Source organism: Dromiciops gliroides, chromosome 2 (assembly GCF_019393635.1).
Source record: "Dromiciops gliroides isolate mDroGli1 chromosome 2, mDroGli1.pri, whole genome shotgun sequence".
Lineage (NCBI taxonomy): Eukaryota > Metazoa > Chordata > Mammalia > Microbiotheria > Microbiotheriidae > Dromiciops > Dromiciops gliroides.
The window spans coordinates 698,542,384-698,559,183 of record NC_057862.1 but is presented as its reverse complement, the minus strand read 5'-3'; the positions used below and the strand labels follow the sequence as shown (position 1 = coordinate 698,559,183).

At 45.0% G+C, this 16,800-nt stretch overlaps 1 protein-coding gene across 4 annotated transcripts in view; it reads left to right on the top strand.

Moving 5' to 3' along the window:
• LDAH (lipid droplet associated hydrolase) overlaps positions 1-16,800 on the top strand; it is a 69,248-nt gene that overhangs the window by 40,058 nt on the left and 12,390 nt on the right. For all 4 annotated transcript variants that reach the window (XM_043988948.1, XM_043988950.1, XM_043988947.1 and 1 more), the window contains exon 5: positions 15,210-15,453. In XM_043988948.1, the coding sequence (XP_043844883.1) occupies positions 15,210-15,453 (244 nt within the window). The remainder of the gene's footprint in view (positions 1-15,209; positions 15,454-16,800) is intronic.

Below are 16,800 nucleotides of genomic sequence, written 5' to 3'. Positions count from 1 at the left end.
AATGAACTTCCAAAGAAAAAAACTCCAGAACTAGATGAATTCACAAGTGAATTCCATCAGACATCCAAAGAACAAATAAATCTAATATTACTGTAAACTTTTGCAAAAAGGATCATACCAAATTCCTTCTATGACACAGATATGGGTGAGGGGAAGAAAAGAGACGGAGGGAGGGGGAAAGAGAGAAACAGAAAGACAACAGAGAGGAAAGAAAGCTAACGAAATTTGAAATTAAATATTAGCAAAGAGACTTAACATATCAGAAAGATTATACGCTGTGATCAGGTCAGTTTGTACCAGGAATTCAAGATTGGTTTAATATTAGGAAAACCTAACCATATTCATAACAAAATAGCTGTAAAAAGGGCTTTTTGACAAAATACAGCACTCATGTTGGTTAAAACCACTAGGAAACATGGGAATAAATGGGTCTTTTCTTAAAATGATAAATAATGTATGTATAGACCCCAGAACTACCGTTCTATGTAATGAAGATGAGTAAGAATCCTTTCCAAAACAATCAGGGGTGAGACAAGGACGTCCATTCTTGCTACCTCCATCTAACAGTACCAAAAATGTTGGCTGGAGCCATAGGATAAGAAAAACAAATAGAAAGAGTAGGACAGCCTTAGCACAGACAAAGAAAAAATGATTACTTTTTACAGATGATAGGCTCCTTTCTTTCTTAAAGAACCTGAAGACTCCATTAAAAAAGTAATTGAGGGGCAGCTAGGTGGCTCAGCAGATAGAGAACTGGCCCTGGATTCAGGAGGACCTAAGTTCAAATCCAGCCTCAGACCCTTGACACTTACTAGCTGTGTGATCCTGGGCAAGTCACTTAACCCCAATTGCCTCACTTAAAAAAAAAAATTAATTGAAACAACTTCAGCAGACTTGGGGGATATATAAAGAAAATCCACATAAATCTTCAGCAATTCTGTGTCATACCAATAAAAGGAAAGAAAGTTCATTTAAACTAATGAGTTATTTTATCCATATATAACTGTGTATAAGATACTTAGAAGTCTACCCACAAGAACTATATAAATGCAGGTACTATTGTGTACAGAAATAGCCCTAAATAACTAGAAAATTATGAATTGCTCATGGGTAGGTGGGCTAAGCCAATCAATATGAAAAAATAAAAATGCTACCTAAATAAATTTCCATATTCAGTGTCACACCAATCAGACTACTAAAGAATTACAGGCAAAATTCAGCTTTATTGCAGATTCAGCTCCAGGCCACCACAGTAAAGTAAGTATTGCAATGAAATAAGGCACATGAATTTTTTGGTTTCCCATGTGTATCAAATTTATACTATACTGTAATAAGTGTGCAATAGTATCATATCTAAAAAACAATGTATACCCCTTAATTTCAAAAAACTTTTATTGTTAAAAATGCTAACCATCATCTGAGCCTTCAGCCAATGGTAATCTCTTTGCCGGTGGAGGGTCTTGCCTCAGTGTTGATGGGTGCTGATTGATGAGGGCAATGGGTGCCAAAGGTTGGGGTAGCTGTGGCAGTTTCTTAAAAATAAGACAATGATGCTCTTCCTTTCACTTTTGAACACTTAGAGGCCATTGTAGCGTTATTAATTGACCCAGTTTCAATATTGCTGTGTCTCAGGGAATAGGAAGGCTCAAGGAGATGGAGAGAGATGGGGGAATGGCGGATCATGGGACAGTCAGAACACACCCACCACTAAGTTTGTGGTCTTTTGTGGGTGCAGTTTGTGGTGCCCCAAAACAGTAGTAACAGAGGGGATAGATAGGTAGTGTCATGAAAACAATGAGCATGGAACTAGACCAACTTCTAATGACAGTGGAGGAGAGGAGGGCCTGGTGTGCTTTGGTCCACAATCAGACATGACTGAACAACAAGAGGTCTTGCCGGCCCAGTGTTGGCTATGTGTTTGATCCCTCTGGCCTAGGGACTTGAGAAAGCAATTCTCAAGGAAAGAAACCCCAGGCTATCTTCTAGCCATTGGGCAGGCGGGTGGGGTGTCCTCCAAGCCATTGCTAGAGAAGGGTAAATTGGAGCATTTCTAAGATTCTGCCTGACATTCAGCAGACGAGAAAGATAAACGATAGATGTTGAAGTGAGGAGGCTATAGGAAAACAGGGGCATCGATGCCTCACTGGTGGTCCTGTGAGTGGGTCCAGCCATTCCACAAAGTGATTAGAATTATAATAAAATGTTGTTATTATTATTTTAGTTTGTTATGTTTCATTTCTCCTCATTTTCCACTATTAGACTACCAAGTGGGGGAGGGGGGGATTTCTACATGGTTTCTACATAAAAATGCCACAAAACGGTTGTGGTTCTTAACTCTCTCCCCATAATAAATAAGTATATCCTAGCAAAAACAAATTTGAGTTGTTTTGGTCATACCTGAAAACTTGTCTCATTCTGTTCCTATAGTCCATTGCCTTTCTGTGAAGAGGTGGGAGGCCTGCTTCAGAATCAGACTTCTGAAACCCTGGTGAATCATGGCATTGACCAGAGTTCTTAAGCCTTTCAAAGTTGCCCTTTGCAATATTGAGCTGGTATAGAAATTGCTCTCTTGCTTCTGCTCACTTCACTCCTCATCAGTACATACAAGTCCTCCCAGGTTTCTCTGAATATATCTCTTACATTAAACAAAATGTTACTAAATAATATGTGCCCTTTGACCCAGGTGTACCTGTAAGACCTGTGCCCAAAACAGACCAAAGAAAGAGGGAAAAAACTATTTATTGCAAGCTCTTTTTGTGGTAGGAACCACGTCTGTCCACTGAGGAATGGATTGAATAAATTATGTATGAATGTAATGGGTGCTGCTATGTCATTGATCTCAAAGAGACCTGAAAAGATTTCTATAAATGGATGCAGAAGGAATGGAGCTAGACCCAAAGAGCTACTTATACTGTAACATCTATTTAATAAAAATGGACAACAGGGCAGCTAGGTGGCGCAGTGGATAGAGCACCGGCCCTGGAGTCAGGAGGACCTGAGTTCAAATCCAGCCTCAGACACTTAACACTTACTAGCTGTGTGACCCTGGGCAAGTCACTTAACCCCAACTGCCTCACTAAAAAAAAAAAAAAATGGACAACAGAAGATTCTGGGAAGATGGTAGAGTGGGCCAGAACACTTGGCACTGCGAATTTCCTCCACAGAAAAAGACAGAACACAGCCTCAGAGCAACAGGAATAAACTTGGGGCAGAGCAGATGTCCTCCTGGGACAATCTGAGAAGACCCCAGGAAAGACCCAACTTCTAGGGGCAGAGGTTCTGTCTGCTCAAAGCAAAACATAAATAAATAAAAACGAGCAAACAGAGGAGAAAGAATCCAATCATAGATAGCTACTATGGGGATAAAGAAGATATAGGTTTGAATTCAGAGGAAGATAATGGGGCTTAAAAAGCCACTCCTTTTTCCATGAAAAACATAAGATGGTCCCAAGCACGGAATGAGTTCTCGAAAGAACTTTAAAAAAAGAAACAAACGACTCTCCCCAGTGCTACTGAGTGAAGATCCACTGCCGTAGCCTCTCCTGTCCCAGGAACCATGGCTTCTGGAGTAAACGTGAATGATGAAGTAATCAAAGTTTTTAACGACATGAAAGTAGGGAAATCTACACAAGAGGAGGCCAAAAAAAGAAAGCAGTTCTCTTCTGTTTAAGTGATAACAAAAGAAAACAAATAATTGTAGAGGAAGCAAAGCAAATCTTGGTGGGTGACACGAGTGATACTGTAGAGGACCCCTACCCATCTTTTGTGAAGTCACTACCTCTGCATGATTGCCGATGTGCTTTGTATAATGCCACATATGAGACAAAAGAGTCTAAGAAAGAGGATCTGGTTTTTATATTCTGGGCTCCTCAATATGCACCTTTAAAAAGCAAGATGATTTGTGTTAGCTCTAAAGAGGCCATTAAAAGTACATTTACCAGTATTAAACACAAGTGGCTAGTAAATGGCTTGGATGATATTAATGATCACTCAATGCTTGGAGACAAATTGGGAGGCAATGTAGTAGCTTCACTTGAAGGAAGACCTTGTAGCAAGTAAAACTATATGTGGTCGCCTTACTTCTGTCTCAAGTTTAGGAAAAATTAGCTGGGGTTTCTAATATATTTGTTCCTTGTCATTAGAAGCTTCAGCATCAGTTTGGGACATTAAACATTTATTAAAGTATATTAAATATTAATAAAGAGAGCACACGTGGCTCTTAAAGATAGGAAAGCTAGGATCTAGGGGAGAGAGAGAGAACTTGGTGCGTGGCTCCCTTTCCATGTTCCTAAGCCAAAAAGAGCAAGTGTCTGTGCAAGCTTGCTGAGAGCAGGAGCAGAGCCCACCCATACACATTGCTCAAAGCTAATTGGCTAGCATCACTCAAATCTGTTGGTTCACTGGATTTGAGGGCGATTCAGCACAGTCATGTTGATATCAGAGCCCAGAGAACAGGTCCTCTGGTGGGAATAGGGCTTTCAGGTAGGTGTGGTTTTGAGTGAGTTAACTTCCTGACCCTGGGCTGACCTTAAGAAAGGTCAGGCCAACCTCTGGGGGAAAGGGGGGGAAGCCCCTGGAAGTCCCACAACCCCTATTATTAATAATTTTCTCACAAAACATTTAAAATAGTATAAAATGCCTGAACATATACTTGCCAAAACAGAGGAACTATCCAAAAATAAACATAAAATATTTTTATACAAATAAATTCAGATCCAGATAATTGAAGTAATATTTGCTGTTCATGGGTAGCTAAAGCCAATATAATTTTTAAAATAACTAATCTACAGAATTGTCACCCCAGTTAAGTTACTAAAAAATTCTTTTACTGGGTTAGAACAAAATAATAAAGTTCATTTGGAAGGACAAAAGGTCAGGAGCTTCAAAGAAACCAGGAAAAAATATGTCAAGGAAGTAGTTTTAGCAGTATCGGACCTTAAACTATATTATAAGGTAATAGCATTGTTGAAGTGTAAAGTGGATCGTTTTCATTATTTTAAATTAAAGTTTTCTTGTATAAGTAAAACCTATGTAGCCAAGAAAAGAAGGAATGCAGAAAATTGGGGGGGGGGGACTTTTGTGGACAATGGACATGGATGTGATTGGGTTGGAATATTGTGTAGGTGATGAGCTAATTCACCTGGAAAAGCATGGAAAACCTTGGGCTCATGAAGGAAGATGCAATTATCCATCTTCAGAGAAACGGATGACAAGTAGAAATAAGCACAACACGCTCTTACATATATGTGTAGGAGGGTCTTTGTGTCTGTATGGGTGTGTGTGCCCATACTTAATTGCAGCCTCCTTTAGGGTGGGGAAGGGGGGAAACAAAGTAAAAAGTTCTCAGTAGAGAACAAAAGAAAACCAATGAGCAGCAAAGTGGGACAGGTTTGAAAACAAGGTATTTGTTAGCTAGATTTTCTTGAAATGGAAATTTATCGTTTTATACATGGCAATGTCCCCCCCCCCCGCCCCTTCTCACTTTGTACTTAAGTTCAAGATAAAAAATAAGTTATAAAAAGAAAAATGGACAGGCCAGTTTTGAGGACTCTTACAAACTGATGAAGCATGAAGTGAACAGAACCAAGAGAACAGTTTCTATAACAAGAACACTGTAAGATAATCAACTTTGAAGGATGAGAGAATGAGGGTCAATACTGTGACCAGCAACTACCTGTGATGGAACATGTGACCCACCTCCAGACAAAGGTGGCAGATTTAGGGTGTGGAATGAGGATTTTGTGTATTCTTTAATACAGCCAATAAGGGAATCTATTTCTCTTAACTGCATATTTGTTATAAGAACTTTGTTTCTAGGAAAATAGAATTTAAAATAAGTAGGCTTTTCAAGCACCAAAGTCCACCCCCCTCCCTCAGGCCCCATTCAATGTAAGGTCCTCATCTCCCTTCACCCATAGGAGCATCAATCAGTGGAACTCCCTCCCACCTCTGGAGTAAGGTGTCCTCCCCCCTGCTCACCTTCTCCCCTTTAGACTCTTCTCTTTCTGGGTCGCTTTCCCCTCATTACTGGTCCTTGATTTGACCCCAGCACATCACTCCCTTTTCTCTGTCCCCTCCCTCCCTGCTTGTATGTGCCTTCCTGGGCTGTAAAGTTGTCCCACAAAAGCATCGCCACCCCTAGGCAGGGTGTGCTGTTTCTGTCCGCGATGCCCCCGTCTCCTTGTGCACATTTGGAAAAAGGCTTCTTTCTGGCCTCTCTGTTGTTGCTCTGTTTTATTCATTTCTGCAGTTCTGTTGTCTGGGTTGCTTGAGAGGCAAATAATCTCTCCAGGTTTGCTTTTCTTTCTTTTTTTAATTTTTTTTTTTTTTTTAGTGAGGCAATTGGGGTAAAGTGACTTGCCCAGGGTCACACAGCTAGTAAGTGTTAAGTGTCTGAGGTCAGATTTGAACTCAGGTACTCCTGACTCCAGGGCCAGTGCTCTATCCACTGTGCCACCTAGCTGCCCCTGCTTTTCTTTCTAAAAATGTTTCAAGCTGCTTGGCTTTGTAGCTTAGGTCACCCTGGGCTGAATGCTGAGCTCCAGGGCTCTTCAGAACGCACTCTTCCATTCCCTCTTCAATTTCCTAGTGAGTGCAGAGTCGTCCTGTATTGTTTGAGTTTCTGCCTCTTTGTATTTGTAGCCTTTCTCCTGATGGCTTGAAGAACTTGTTTCTGAATTGAATTGTCAAAGCTAACCACTGAACATCTTGGAGACTTCAGCCTTGGGTTGTTTCTAGGAGGCGATCCATGAATTCTTTCCATTAGGGTTTCATTTTCTATGTTCGGTAGTTCTGGCAAATTCTCTATGACTCCCTTCATTAGGATATTAAGGTGTTTTTGTCCTGTCGTGTTCTTCTGGGGGACACGTGATCCTTAGGTTGTGTCTGTGCACGCTGTCCTCAAGATCATGTGTTTTGCCGTCCTGGTGAGCAGATTCCCCGTTAATGACCTTGGGTTTTGCTCCTCTCCTCCTCGGTGGTCCTTCACTTCTGTGTATTTGCAGTCTGTCTGTTGTTCTCTCTTTGTTTCTTTGGTGAGACTGGCCCTGGCGGATTCCACTCTGGCTGTTCTGCTCACACAGTCCTCATTTCTCTTTTAAACCACTCAGGAGCAGCTCACTGTGGTCCGTGTTCTCCTCACAGTCCATGGGGTCCTTGTTCTCATCAAGCGTTGGCTCCTTTCCCTTCCTTTTACAGTCTTGATTCCTCGGTGCCTAATCTGGAGGCCACATTTCTTCTGACATCCATGTTTCCCTTGTACTTATTTGTCTGCTTATGGTCAAGGTCCCAGAGTTTTCTTTTTCCTGAGATCTTTGGATCGGGATGCCTCCTTTTCCCCTATCAGCCCTCAGAACAGAACCCTCAGTATTCTCTTTGAAGATGGGGAGCTTCCGAAGGGATGCTGCTTTCTTCTCCCCCAATAGAACATCAGTGTGGCGGCCTCCCTGTGGGGACCACGTCTTCCTAGAGCTCAAATGAACCTTCCCTTCCAGGTTTCCCTGCATTCTTTGGTTTGTCTTTCAAAGTTCCCACTTGGCTCTGGTCTATAATAAGAATGATGATGACTATTGTTGTGTTTCGATAATAAGTAGCACTTATGTAGTACCTACTTTGTGCCAGATATGGTGATAAGCACTTCACAAAGACTATCTTATGTGATCCTTACAACAATTTTGAGGAGTCGGTGCTACTGATCCCCATTTTACAGTTGAAACTGAGGCAGACAGAACTGAAATGACTTGCCCAGGGTCACAGAGCTCATGTCTGGAGCTAGATTTGAATTCAGATCTTCCTGATTTCTGTGCCCCTCACACCTCTCCTCCCCTCCAAAAATGTCCAAAAGATATTCCCTCCCTGTCCACTTCCAGGTTTTTTGATGTTGTTTATGTTGACTGATGTCCAACTCTTCATGAACCCATTTGGAGTTTTCTTGGCAGGGTTACTGAGGTAGTTTGCCAGCTCCTTCTCCAGCTCATTTTACAAATAAGGGAACTAAGGAAGGTACAAATAAGTGACTTGCCCCAGGGTCTGAGGCCAGATTTGAACTCAGCAAGGTGAGTCTTTCTGATTCCAAGTCCACTTCTCTGTGTACTGTGGCACCACCAAGCTGCCCCTTTCCCAGGATTATACTTAGTTTTTCAGAGAAAGTTGTTCTTTGTTGTAAACCTCTATATTTTGCCTTTGAGAATATTGTATTCCAAGATCACCTCCCATTTTTGTTACAAACTGCAACGTCTTGTGTGATCCCCACTATGGTCCCTTGATGCTTTTTTTTTTTAAGTATTTTATTACTTTCCAGTTACATATAAGGATGGTTTTCAACATTTGTGTTCATAGGATGTTTAGTTTCAAATTTTTCTCCCGCCCTCCCCAAGACGGAAAGCAGTCTGATGTAAGTTATGTATGTGCAACCCGGATACCTCTTGAACAGCCCCTTTCTGGGTGCTCTGGCCTTTGGCTCTGACCCTTCTGCAAATGCGTAAGCAGGCTCCCTTGTAGGAGGCAGTTGGCAGATTCTTTCTATCTTGACCCACTCATGCTAATCATTTATGATGCCTTGAAATAGGCTGCTCAGGTTTGTTCGTTTGTTTTTTTAATTGTGATTTTCTAGGAGTCCACAGTTATCACTCCTTGACCTTTTTTTCCAGTTGTTATTTTTCAATCAGATATCTTATTCTTTTTTTTTTTAATCTCAATTTTATTGATATTTCTTGTTAGCCCATGGAAGCACTGATTTCTGTTTGGTCTATTGTTTGCATGGAGTTCATTTATGGGGTAAGATTTACCACTTTGAACCCTTGGCCCAGTTCCTGGGACACAGTAGGTGCTTAATAAATGCTTATTGACTGACTCTCTTAAGCTTAGAACAGTGTCTGGCATATAGTAGGTACTATATACTTATTCCCTTCCCTTTCCCTTATCCCCATGTAATTTTTTACTATAGAACTTTTATTTTTTAAAAATCCATTGCTTGCTGTGTGACCCTGGGCAAGTCACAACCCTCACTGCCCCACCTCCCCCCCCCAAAAAAAAAATCCATTGCTTAACAATGATATCAGTAGCTTTTTTTTTTAAGCCTTTGATAAAGTGCAACACTCTTTTTGGTTGAAAAGCATAAGGATAAAGAGACCTCCATAATATGGTAAAGAGCATCCATCTAAAACCCCAAGTGGTGTTATTTGTAATGAAGAAACACTAGTGGCCCTTTCAGTAAGATTAAAGGTGAAGCGAGGATTCTCTTGTCACCGCTCTCATTGGATTTCAATCTAGAAGTAGTATCTGCAGCAATAAGATCAAGAGAAATTGAGGGAACAAGCATGGGGAGAGAGGAAACCAGATGGTTCTTTCTTGTAGATGATGTATATAATAGCTTACTTAGAGAAAGAAACCAAAAGTTTTAGCTAAAATATTTATCAAAACAGTTAACTTCAACAATAGCCACACAAATTAACCTTTCTATAGATGATGAACGAAAGCTAGCAAGATGAGAGAAAAGCAAATTTCTTTTAACGTAACTACAGAATATATAAAGCATCTGATAGACCATTTACCAAGACTCACACAGGAGTTATATGAATACAACCACAAAGCATTCTTAACAGAAATAAAGGCAAGCTTAATAATCAGAGAAATTTTCATTGTACATGGTTAGTATGCCAATATAATAAAATGACAATACTTCCTAAATTAATTCAAGAATTAAACTGCCAAATAATTCATTTATAGAACTTGAAAAGATAAAAACAAAATCCCTCTGGAGGAACAAAAGGTCAAGAATCTCCAGGAAAATAATGAAAACCAGGAGGGGGCCGGGGGGGGGCGGGGGGGGGGGTTTGAAAGTACCAGACATCTCAAATTATAAAACAAAGCCCTAATCATCAAAGCTCTGTGGTATTGGTTAAAACTGATCAGTAGAACATCTTCATCATCTTCATTGCATAAGATGAGAGAAGCAATTCAGCATAGTATCAGTGTTTGATAAACCCAAGCCTAATTCCTTGACTAGACATACTCTGACAAAAACTCAGGAAGGGCTGGAAAGCACTGTGTGCACAAGACCTGGATATAAACACGTAAATTAGAAGAGCGTGAAGGGGGCAGCTAGGTGGCACAGTGGATAGAGCACCGGCCCTGGAATCGGGAGTACCTGAGTTCAAATCTGGCCTCAGACACTTAACACTTAACTAGCTGTGTGACCCTGGGCAAGTCACTTAACCCCAATTGCCTCACTAAAAAAAAAAAAAAAAAAAAGAAGAGCGTGAAGAAGAATCCTCTCACAACGATGGAGAGGGAACGCGTTCTTGGCCAGGCAGTGGGTAGAGAGGATCATAGGAGATAATATGGAAAGCTTTGATTACATGAAAATGAAAAACTTTTGTCCAGTCAATGCAAATAAAATTAGAAGGGAAAAGAACAAGCATTTACTGAGTCTGCTATGTGCCAGATACTGTGTTAAGCAAGGTGGGTACTATCATTATCCCCATTTTATAATTGAGGAAACCGAGGCCAGTAGTGGGTAAGTGACTTGCCCAAGGTCATACCGTGACTATGTTATCCAAGACCAGATTTGAAATCCACTGTTTCTGACTCCAGGATGTTCATTCTGTTGTACCAGCAGCTGCTTTCGTTAACTTTTCTCAGTCAGCGAAGAAAACGACCTATTCAGGCAACTTCTCCAATGGAGATTTCTGTGAAAAATAAGTGAAGAGCCATTCATTACCCAGCCCACAAGGGCCAGGATGCAGATGAGCCGAGGTTCTCCAGAGTAGAAGGCCAAGGTGTCTAGAGCCTCCTGGAAAGCGTGTCCCTAATCCCTGGCGGTAAAAACCCAGATTCCAACTCTCAGAGCTGCTGCCTCACGCCCAGGGCGTGTATCGGGGGACAAGCTTGCTCCTGAGCTGCTGTTGGGGCTGTGAATTCATCCAGTGCTTCTGGTAAGGAATTTGGAATCATTCAAGGCTAGGCAGTGAGCATTTATTAAGTGCTTACTGTGTTTCAGACACTGTGCTGAGCTTTGGAGAGAGAAAGGAAGACAAAAACAACCCCTGTCACCAGAGGGCCTCTGGTGATACCACACACGCGCACGCACACACCCCTTCATCCATCACCACTAGCACAAGGCATAGGCCTCCGGAACAATCAAAGAAAGAGGCAAAGACTGCCCGGGATCAGAGGGAACCCTCTCTGTGGCTCCCGTGTAGCCTCTTTGTTCCTGACGTGCTCTTGTCCTCATCCCCTTCACTTCTCCGTCTTCCTTCGAGTCTCAAAGTCACCCCTCCATCTCGAAGCCTTTCTCAGGCCTCCTTTATCTCAGCATCACCCCCCCACCCCCACCCCCACCCCCGCCCAAACCATCCCCAATGTATCCTGTTCAGAGCTTGTTTGTACCTGGGTGTTTTGTGTTGTCTCCCCGTCCAACTGAGCTCCTAGAGAGTTGGGACTATCTTTTGCCTTTCTTTGTATCCCCAGCACTTAGCACAGTAGCTAGCACACAGTAGGCACTTAATAAATGCTTACTGGTTAGTTGGTTGTTAGGTTGTGTGCGTGGCTGTCTGCATCTTGGACGTCCCCCATTTGACTCAAGAACTGGGACCATCTTTGGCATCGATTACTGTGGCTTCCTGATAAATACTAGGGGACCAACTACAAGTACCCACATGTGCAAAGCTGTTCGTACCAGCAGTAGTCCATGCCACAGAGAGCCAAACGAATGAGGGTCCATGGGTGTAGTGCGATGTGACTGTGCCACACCTGCCAGATGAAGAAAGGATTCCATTCAGAAACACTTAGGAGGAAAGCGGTTTGTCTGATGACTTCAGCCTCATGAAGGGAAGCTGTGGGACCCTGGAGGGGGTGGAGAGGCGGCGGCCTGGAGGTGCCGTGTGAGCACGAGACCCACATTCTAGGGATGGCCCGCGTGTGGGCTGTGCCGTCTGTGCCCATTTGTCACAGCCGAGGGATTTCTCCAAGGTAGGGAAGACTTATGGGGGACAGTGGTCTCGACACAGAAAGTGCATTTGTGAAGTTTCCAAAAACTCGCCCTGGGGGGAGCAGAAGGATGGATGGTCGGGATGTGGCTGAAACAGCATCTTCTGCATGAAGCAGGCAGGGGTTTACATCTGGCCCTAGAAGGAACAGCCACAGATCTTCATTAAGCAGAATGGCTTTAAGAAGACGGACCAGAGTAGGGAAAGACAGGGCAGGCAGTCCAGGGGAAGGCTGCTGCAGTGGTGCAGGCAGAGAGGGCCTGACCTCCAGGGGCAGCTGTGCCAGTGGAGAGTGCATGGATGGCGTGGAAAATTGCTTGGCAGAATTGGCCGTGGAGTGGGCACGAGGGGGAGCTTGCCAAGCTGGGGCTGGCTACCTCTGTGGCTGCCTAGGAGTCTCGCTTTATTGGGCAGTCTGATGAGTGACGCACCCCACAAGCTTCCCCAGGGCAGAAACCGCCTCCTCTCTGGCCCCTGTCCACCTCTCGGTGCCTTCGTCTCAGCCTGCGTGAAGTGCTTTGTAGGAAGAGTCTTGGAGACCCCGTCAGTCTCCTGAATCAGATGCTTTTTATAATCAGTAAACGGCCTCCCCCAGTGGAAGCCTGGCTTTCCCAGCTCATCCCTGAGAGACCGTGGATGCTGTTATTGTATCTCTGGGAAGGAATGGCTTCTTGGGGAGTGACCATCTTTGAGGCCGAGTCACCTGTGCCACCTGAGGCCAAGGGAGGTACTGAGGGAAAGGAGCAAAAGGAATTCTTCCTGGAGAGCCCGAACATCCTTTAGTCTCCTCTTGTGAAGAAACTCTGATGGGGAGAATTGTCGAGGTGTTTGACTGCCCTCCAGAGAGAGCAGGAGGCAGAATTGGGGGCAAGGGGTCAGCAGAGGCATCGATGGACCAGTCTTTCCTACCTCCAGGGTGCTAGTTAATTGCCTTGTGTCGATCCTGCCTATGCTCGCACACGGGCTTGTTGTTGGCCTACGGGCCAACCCCGAGAGCTTAGCATACAGTGTTGGGGTGGTGACCAAGTCCTGAGGATCAGTTTGGCTTTTGTCTTTGCCATTAGTTGTCCCAGTACGACTACTGCTCAGTGCTTGGCCCGTGGATCCGTGTCATCTTCTAAATAGCTGCTTATGCCTCTTTTTTATGGTTGGATGTGCTGCTCATACATTGCGTAGACATTGACCCTTGACTTGATGTTTATTTAAGCCTGATGTTGTCATGGAACCTGTCCTCGAGTCAGGAAGACCTCGGTCCAAATCCAGCTTCAGACACTTACTAGCGGAGTCACCCTGGGCAAGTCACTTCACCCTGTTGGCCCCAGTTTGCTCATCTATAAAATGAGCTGAAGAAGGAAATGGCAAAGCAGTCCAGCATCTTTGCCTAGAAGACCCCGAATGCGATCACAAAGGGTCAGACATGACTGAAGTGACTGAACAAAACACACACACACAACACTCAACTTGTGTAAATAACCCTGCAGCAGGCCCTTGTCCATTTGTGACTCTCTTACCTCCCTAGGACGTGTCTTCCATATTCCAGGTGAGCCATTTACCAAAATAAGGTCAAAATGGGTACAGGTACACAATTTAGACATAAAGGGTGATACCGTAGGCAAATTAGGAGAGAAAGGAAAAGTTTGCTTCTCCGATCTATGGAGAGAAGAATTTATGACCCACCAAGAGATAGAGAATATTATGAAATGCAAAACGGATCATTTTGATTACATTAAATTAAAAAGGGTTTCTACAAATAAAACCGAGGCAGCCAAGATTAAGAAGGGAAGTGGAAACCTGGCTGTAAGAAACAAGGAGCAGGGACAGCTAGATGGCGCAGTGGATAGAGCACCGGCCCTGGAGTCAGGAGGACCTGAGTTCAAATCCGGCCTCAGACACTTAACACTTACTAGCTGTGTGACCCTGGGCAAGTCACTTAACCCCAATTGCCTCACTTAAAAAAAAAAAGAAAAGAAACAAGGAGCAGGCAGATTTCAGAGAAACCTGGAAAGACTTAAGTGGACTGATTCAGTGAAGTGAGCAAAGCCAGAAGAACATTGTACACAGACAGTAACAGCAACATTGTGTAATGGTCAGCCGTGATAGACTTAGCTCTTCTCAGCAATACAATGATCCAAGACAATTCCAAAGGATTCATGGTGGAAAATGTTCTCCACATCCAGAAAAAGAACTGTGGAGTCTGAATGCAGACTAATTTTACTGGTTTCTTTCCTTTTTTGAGGTTTTTTTCCCTTCTGTTCTGATTCTTTTCACAACATGACTAATGGAGAAATGTGTTTAATGTGATTGTACATAACCTATATCAGATTGCTTTCTGTCTGGGGGAAGGGGGGGAGGGGAGGGATGGAGAAAAAATTGGAACTAAAAATATTGTGAAAGTGAATATTAAAAATTATCTTTACATGTAACTGGAAAAAATACTATTAAGATTGGGAAAAAACCCCAGGCGAGCCTGGTCCCCCCCCCCGTGGAGAGTGTCTCTAGCCCTGAACTCTTCTCCTGTCTGTGTGTACAGCAGTGCCTGGCATTCCTTGAAAGCCCGCGGGCACGCGTGGGCAAGATGCTCTCATTTGGTGGTTTTTCCCGTTTCTCCGCATTGGGCGAGTTCTGGCCTCGGTCTTCATCTCGGCGGTCCCACTTGTCTGCGTGCAGCCTCCGTTAGAGCAACACGGAGCCATCTTTCACAGTTATTTTTGTTTTGTTGAAGGACGCCAGTGAGTAGAATAACTTCTTAGGGAGCGGGGGCACAGAGGACTAGAAAAACCTGTTGCTGAAAGTCATGCTGAGCAGGGAACGTTCTTTTTTTGGTGTGCTGCCCTCTCGTGGCCCCTCCTTTAATCATCCCCACTGTGTAATCGCTTTAGGAACAAATCAGCCTCCATTGCAGACATGCACGGATTCCAGGGGTTTATTTTGGGAAGTTGGTGCTGCATCTGAGGCGAGCGCTTGTGGCTGTAGAATCCCAGTGGACTCAGAATCTTGGGAATGTGGTTATCCACCTCGTGTACTTACGAAGAAGGCCGGAAGCGGCCCATTGCTCCCCCACTCACAAGCCAGTGAAGCGGAGGGGGCGGGGGGGCCAAGAGATGATGGGCATGGGATGTCTGCCTGTGCTGTGCAAAGCCCACTGGGAATGGCGCTGCTCACCACGGCTGCTGTCGGGCTCAGCTGGAACACAGCGCTCACGGTGCTGCTCTCTGGTCCTAGGTTCTCCGCTGCTTCCTGCTGTTTCCAACCATAGAGAGAATAGCGAAGTCGCCCAACGGCAAGGTGATGACTCCTCTCCTCTGCTGGCTTCGATACGCCCTTTACGTGCCCATCTACATTGGCCTTAGCTTAGTCCCGGCCAAAGTCCTGACCATGTTGGCCAGCGTGTTTCTTCAGAGGCTCAAATTGAAGAATGAAATCACATCTCGACACGTGCTGAACTCACTCAACGTGAGCTGCATTGGTGAGCAGATGACAAAGCTGGTTTGGTTTGGTTTTCTGCGTGGTGGGGGGAGGGCTGTGGGAGGCGCACTGGGCGGCCAAGGCTCGGGGAGGGACGGATGGGAGCACACAGAGGTCAGCCCTAAAACACCCCACGCGCATCCGTCTGCCCCACTCACCTTCCTCCCAGGTAAGCGGCAGCCAGGATGGGGAGCCAGGACGGCATGATCTGCGGATGGGCATGGCTGCCATGGCTGGGAGCCCCACATAAGGCCCCCCTCCCCCAGGGTTCTGGGAAGCTCTCCAGGACGGTCAGTCCCATCAGCCAGCGCGATGACGGTGCCCCCTTAGCGAGCACTTTCCTCAGTCTTCCGGCCACTCTTCCCTCCTGGTTCCCCTCCTCCATCTCCTTGGCTCCTCCAGACTGTGCCCTCTAACCCTTGGGGTCCCTGGGCTCTGTCCCGGGCCCTCTGCTCCTCTCTCTGTATGGACTCTTCCCTTGGGGGTCTCATCGACTCCCGTGGATTCAGTCTGTGAAAACGCCTCAGCCCTGACCTTGCTCCTGACTCCCAGTCTGCGTCTCCATCGTGCCCACAGCTGGACTCCGCATCCCTGCCTCCAAACCCTCCCCCCTTGCTGGGTCCTTGGTCACTCTCCATGGCATCGCCTCCTCCCTCCCCAGGGGCCGTCCTCACCCACCCCCAGATCCAGTCTGTTGGCAAGTCCTGTCCATTCCTTCTTTTGTGTGTGTGTGTGGGGGGGGGCAATAGGGGTTAAGTGACTTGCCCAGGGCCACACAGCTAGTAAGTGTCAAGTGTCTGAGGCCAGATTTGAACTCAGGTCTTCCTGACTCCAGGGCCAGTGCTTTATCCACTGCGCCACCCAGCTGCCCCTGTCCATTCCTTCTTACATTCTTTTTCTTTTTTCTTTTTGTGGGGCAATGAGGGTTAAGTGACTTGTCCAGGGTCACACAGCTAGTAAGTGTCAAGTGTCTGAAGCAGGATTTGAACTCAGGTCCTCCTGAATCCAGGGCCAGTGCTTTATCCACTGCGCCACCCAGCTGCCCCTGTCCATTCCTTCTTACATTCTTTTTCTTTTTTCTTTTTGTGGGGCAATGAGGGTTAAGTGACTTGCCCAGGGTCACACAGCTAGTAAGTGTCAAGTGTCTGAAGCAGGATTTGAACTCAGGTCCTCCTGAATCCAGGGCCAGTGCTTTATCCACTGCACCACCTAGCTTCCCCCTGTCCATTCCTTCTTCACAACATCTCTCTCAGAAGCCCCCTTCTCTCCTCTGGCCTTAGCCCGGGGCAGCCCCTTGCCCCTCAGGCCTAGCCCATGACAAGTTTGCCTCAGCCTCTCCCCTCCGTCA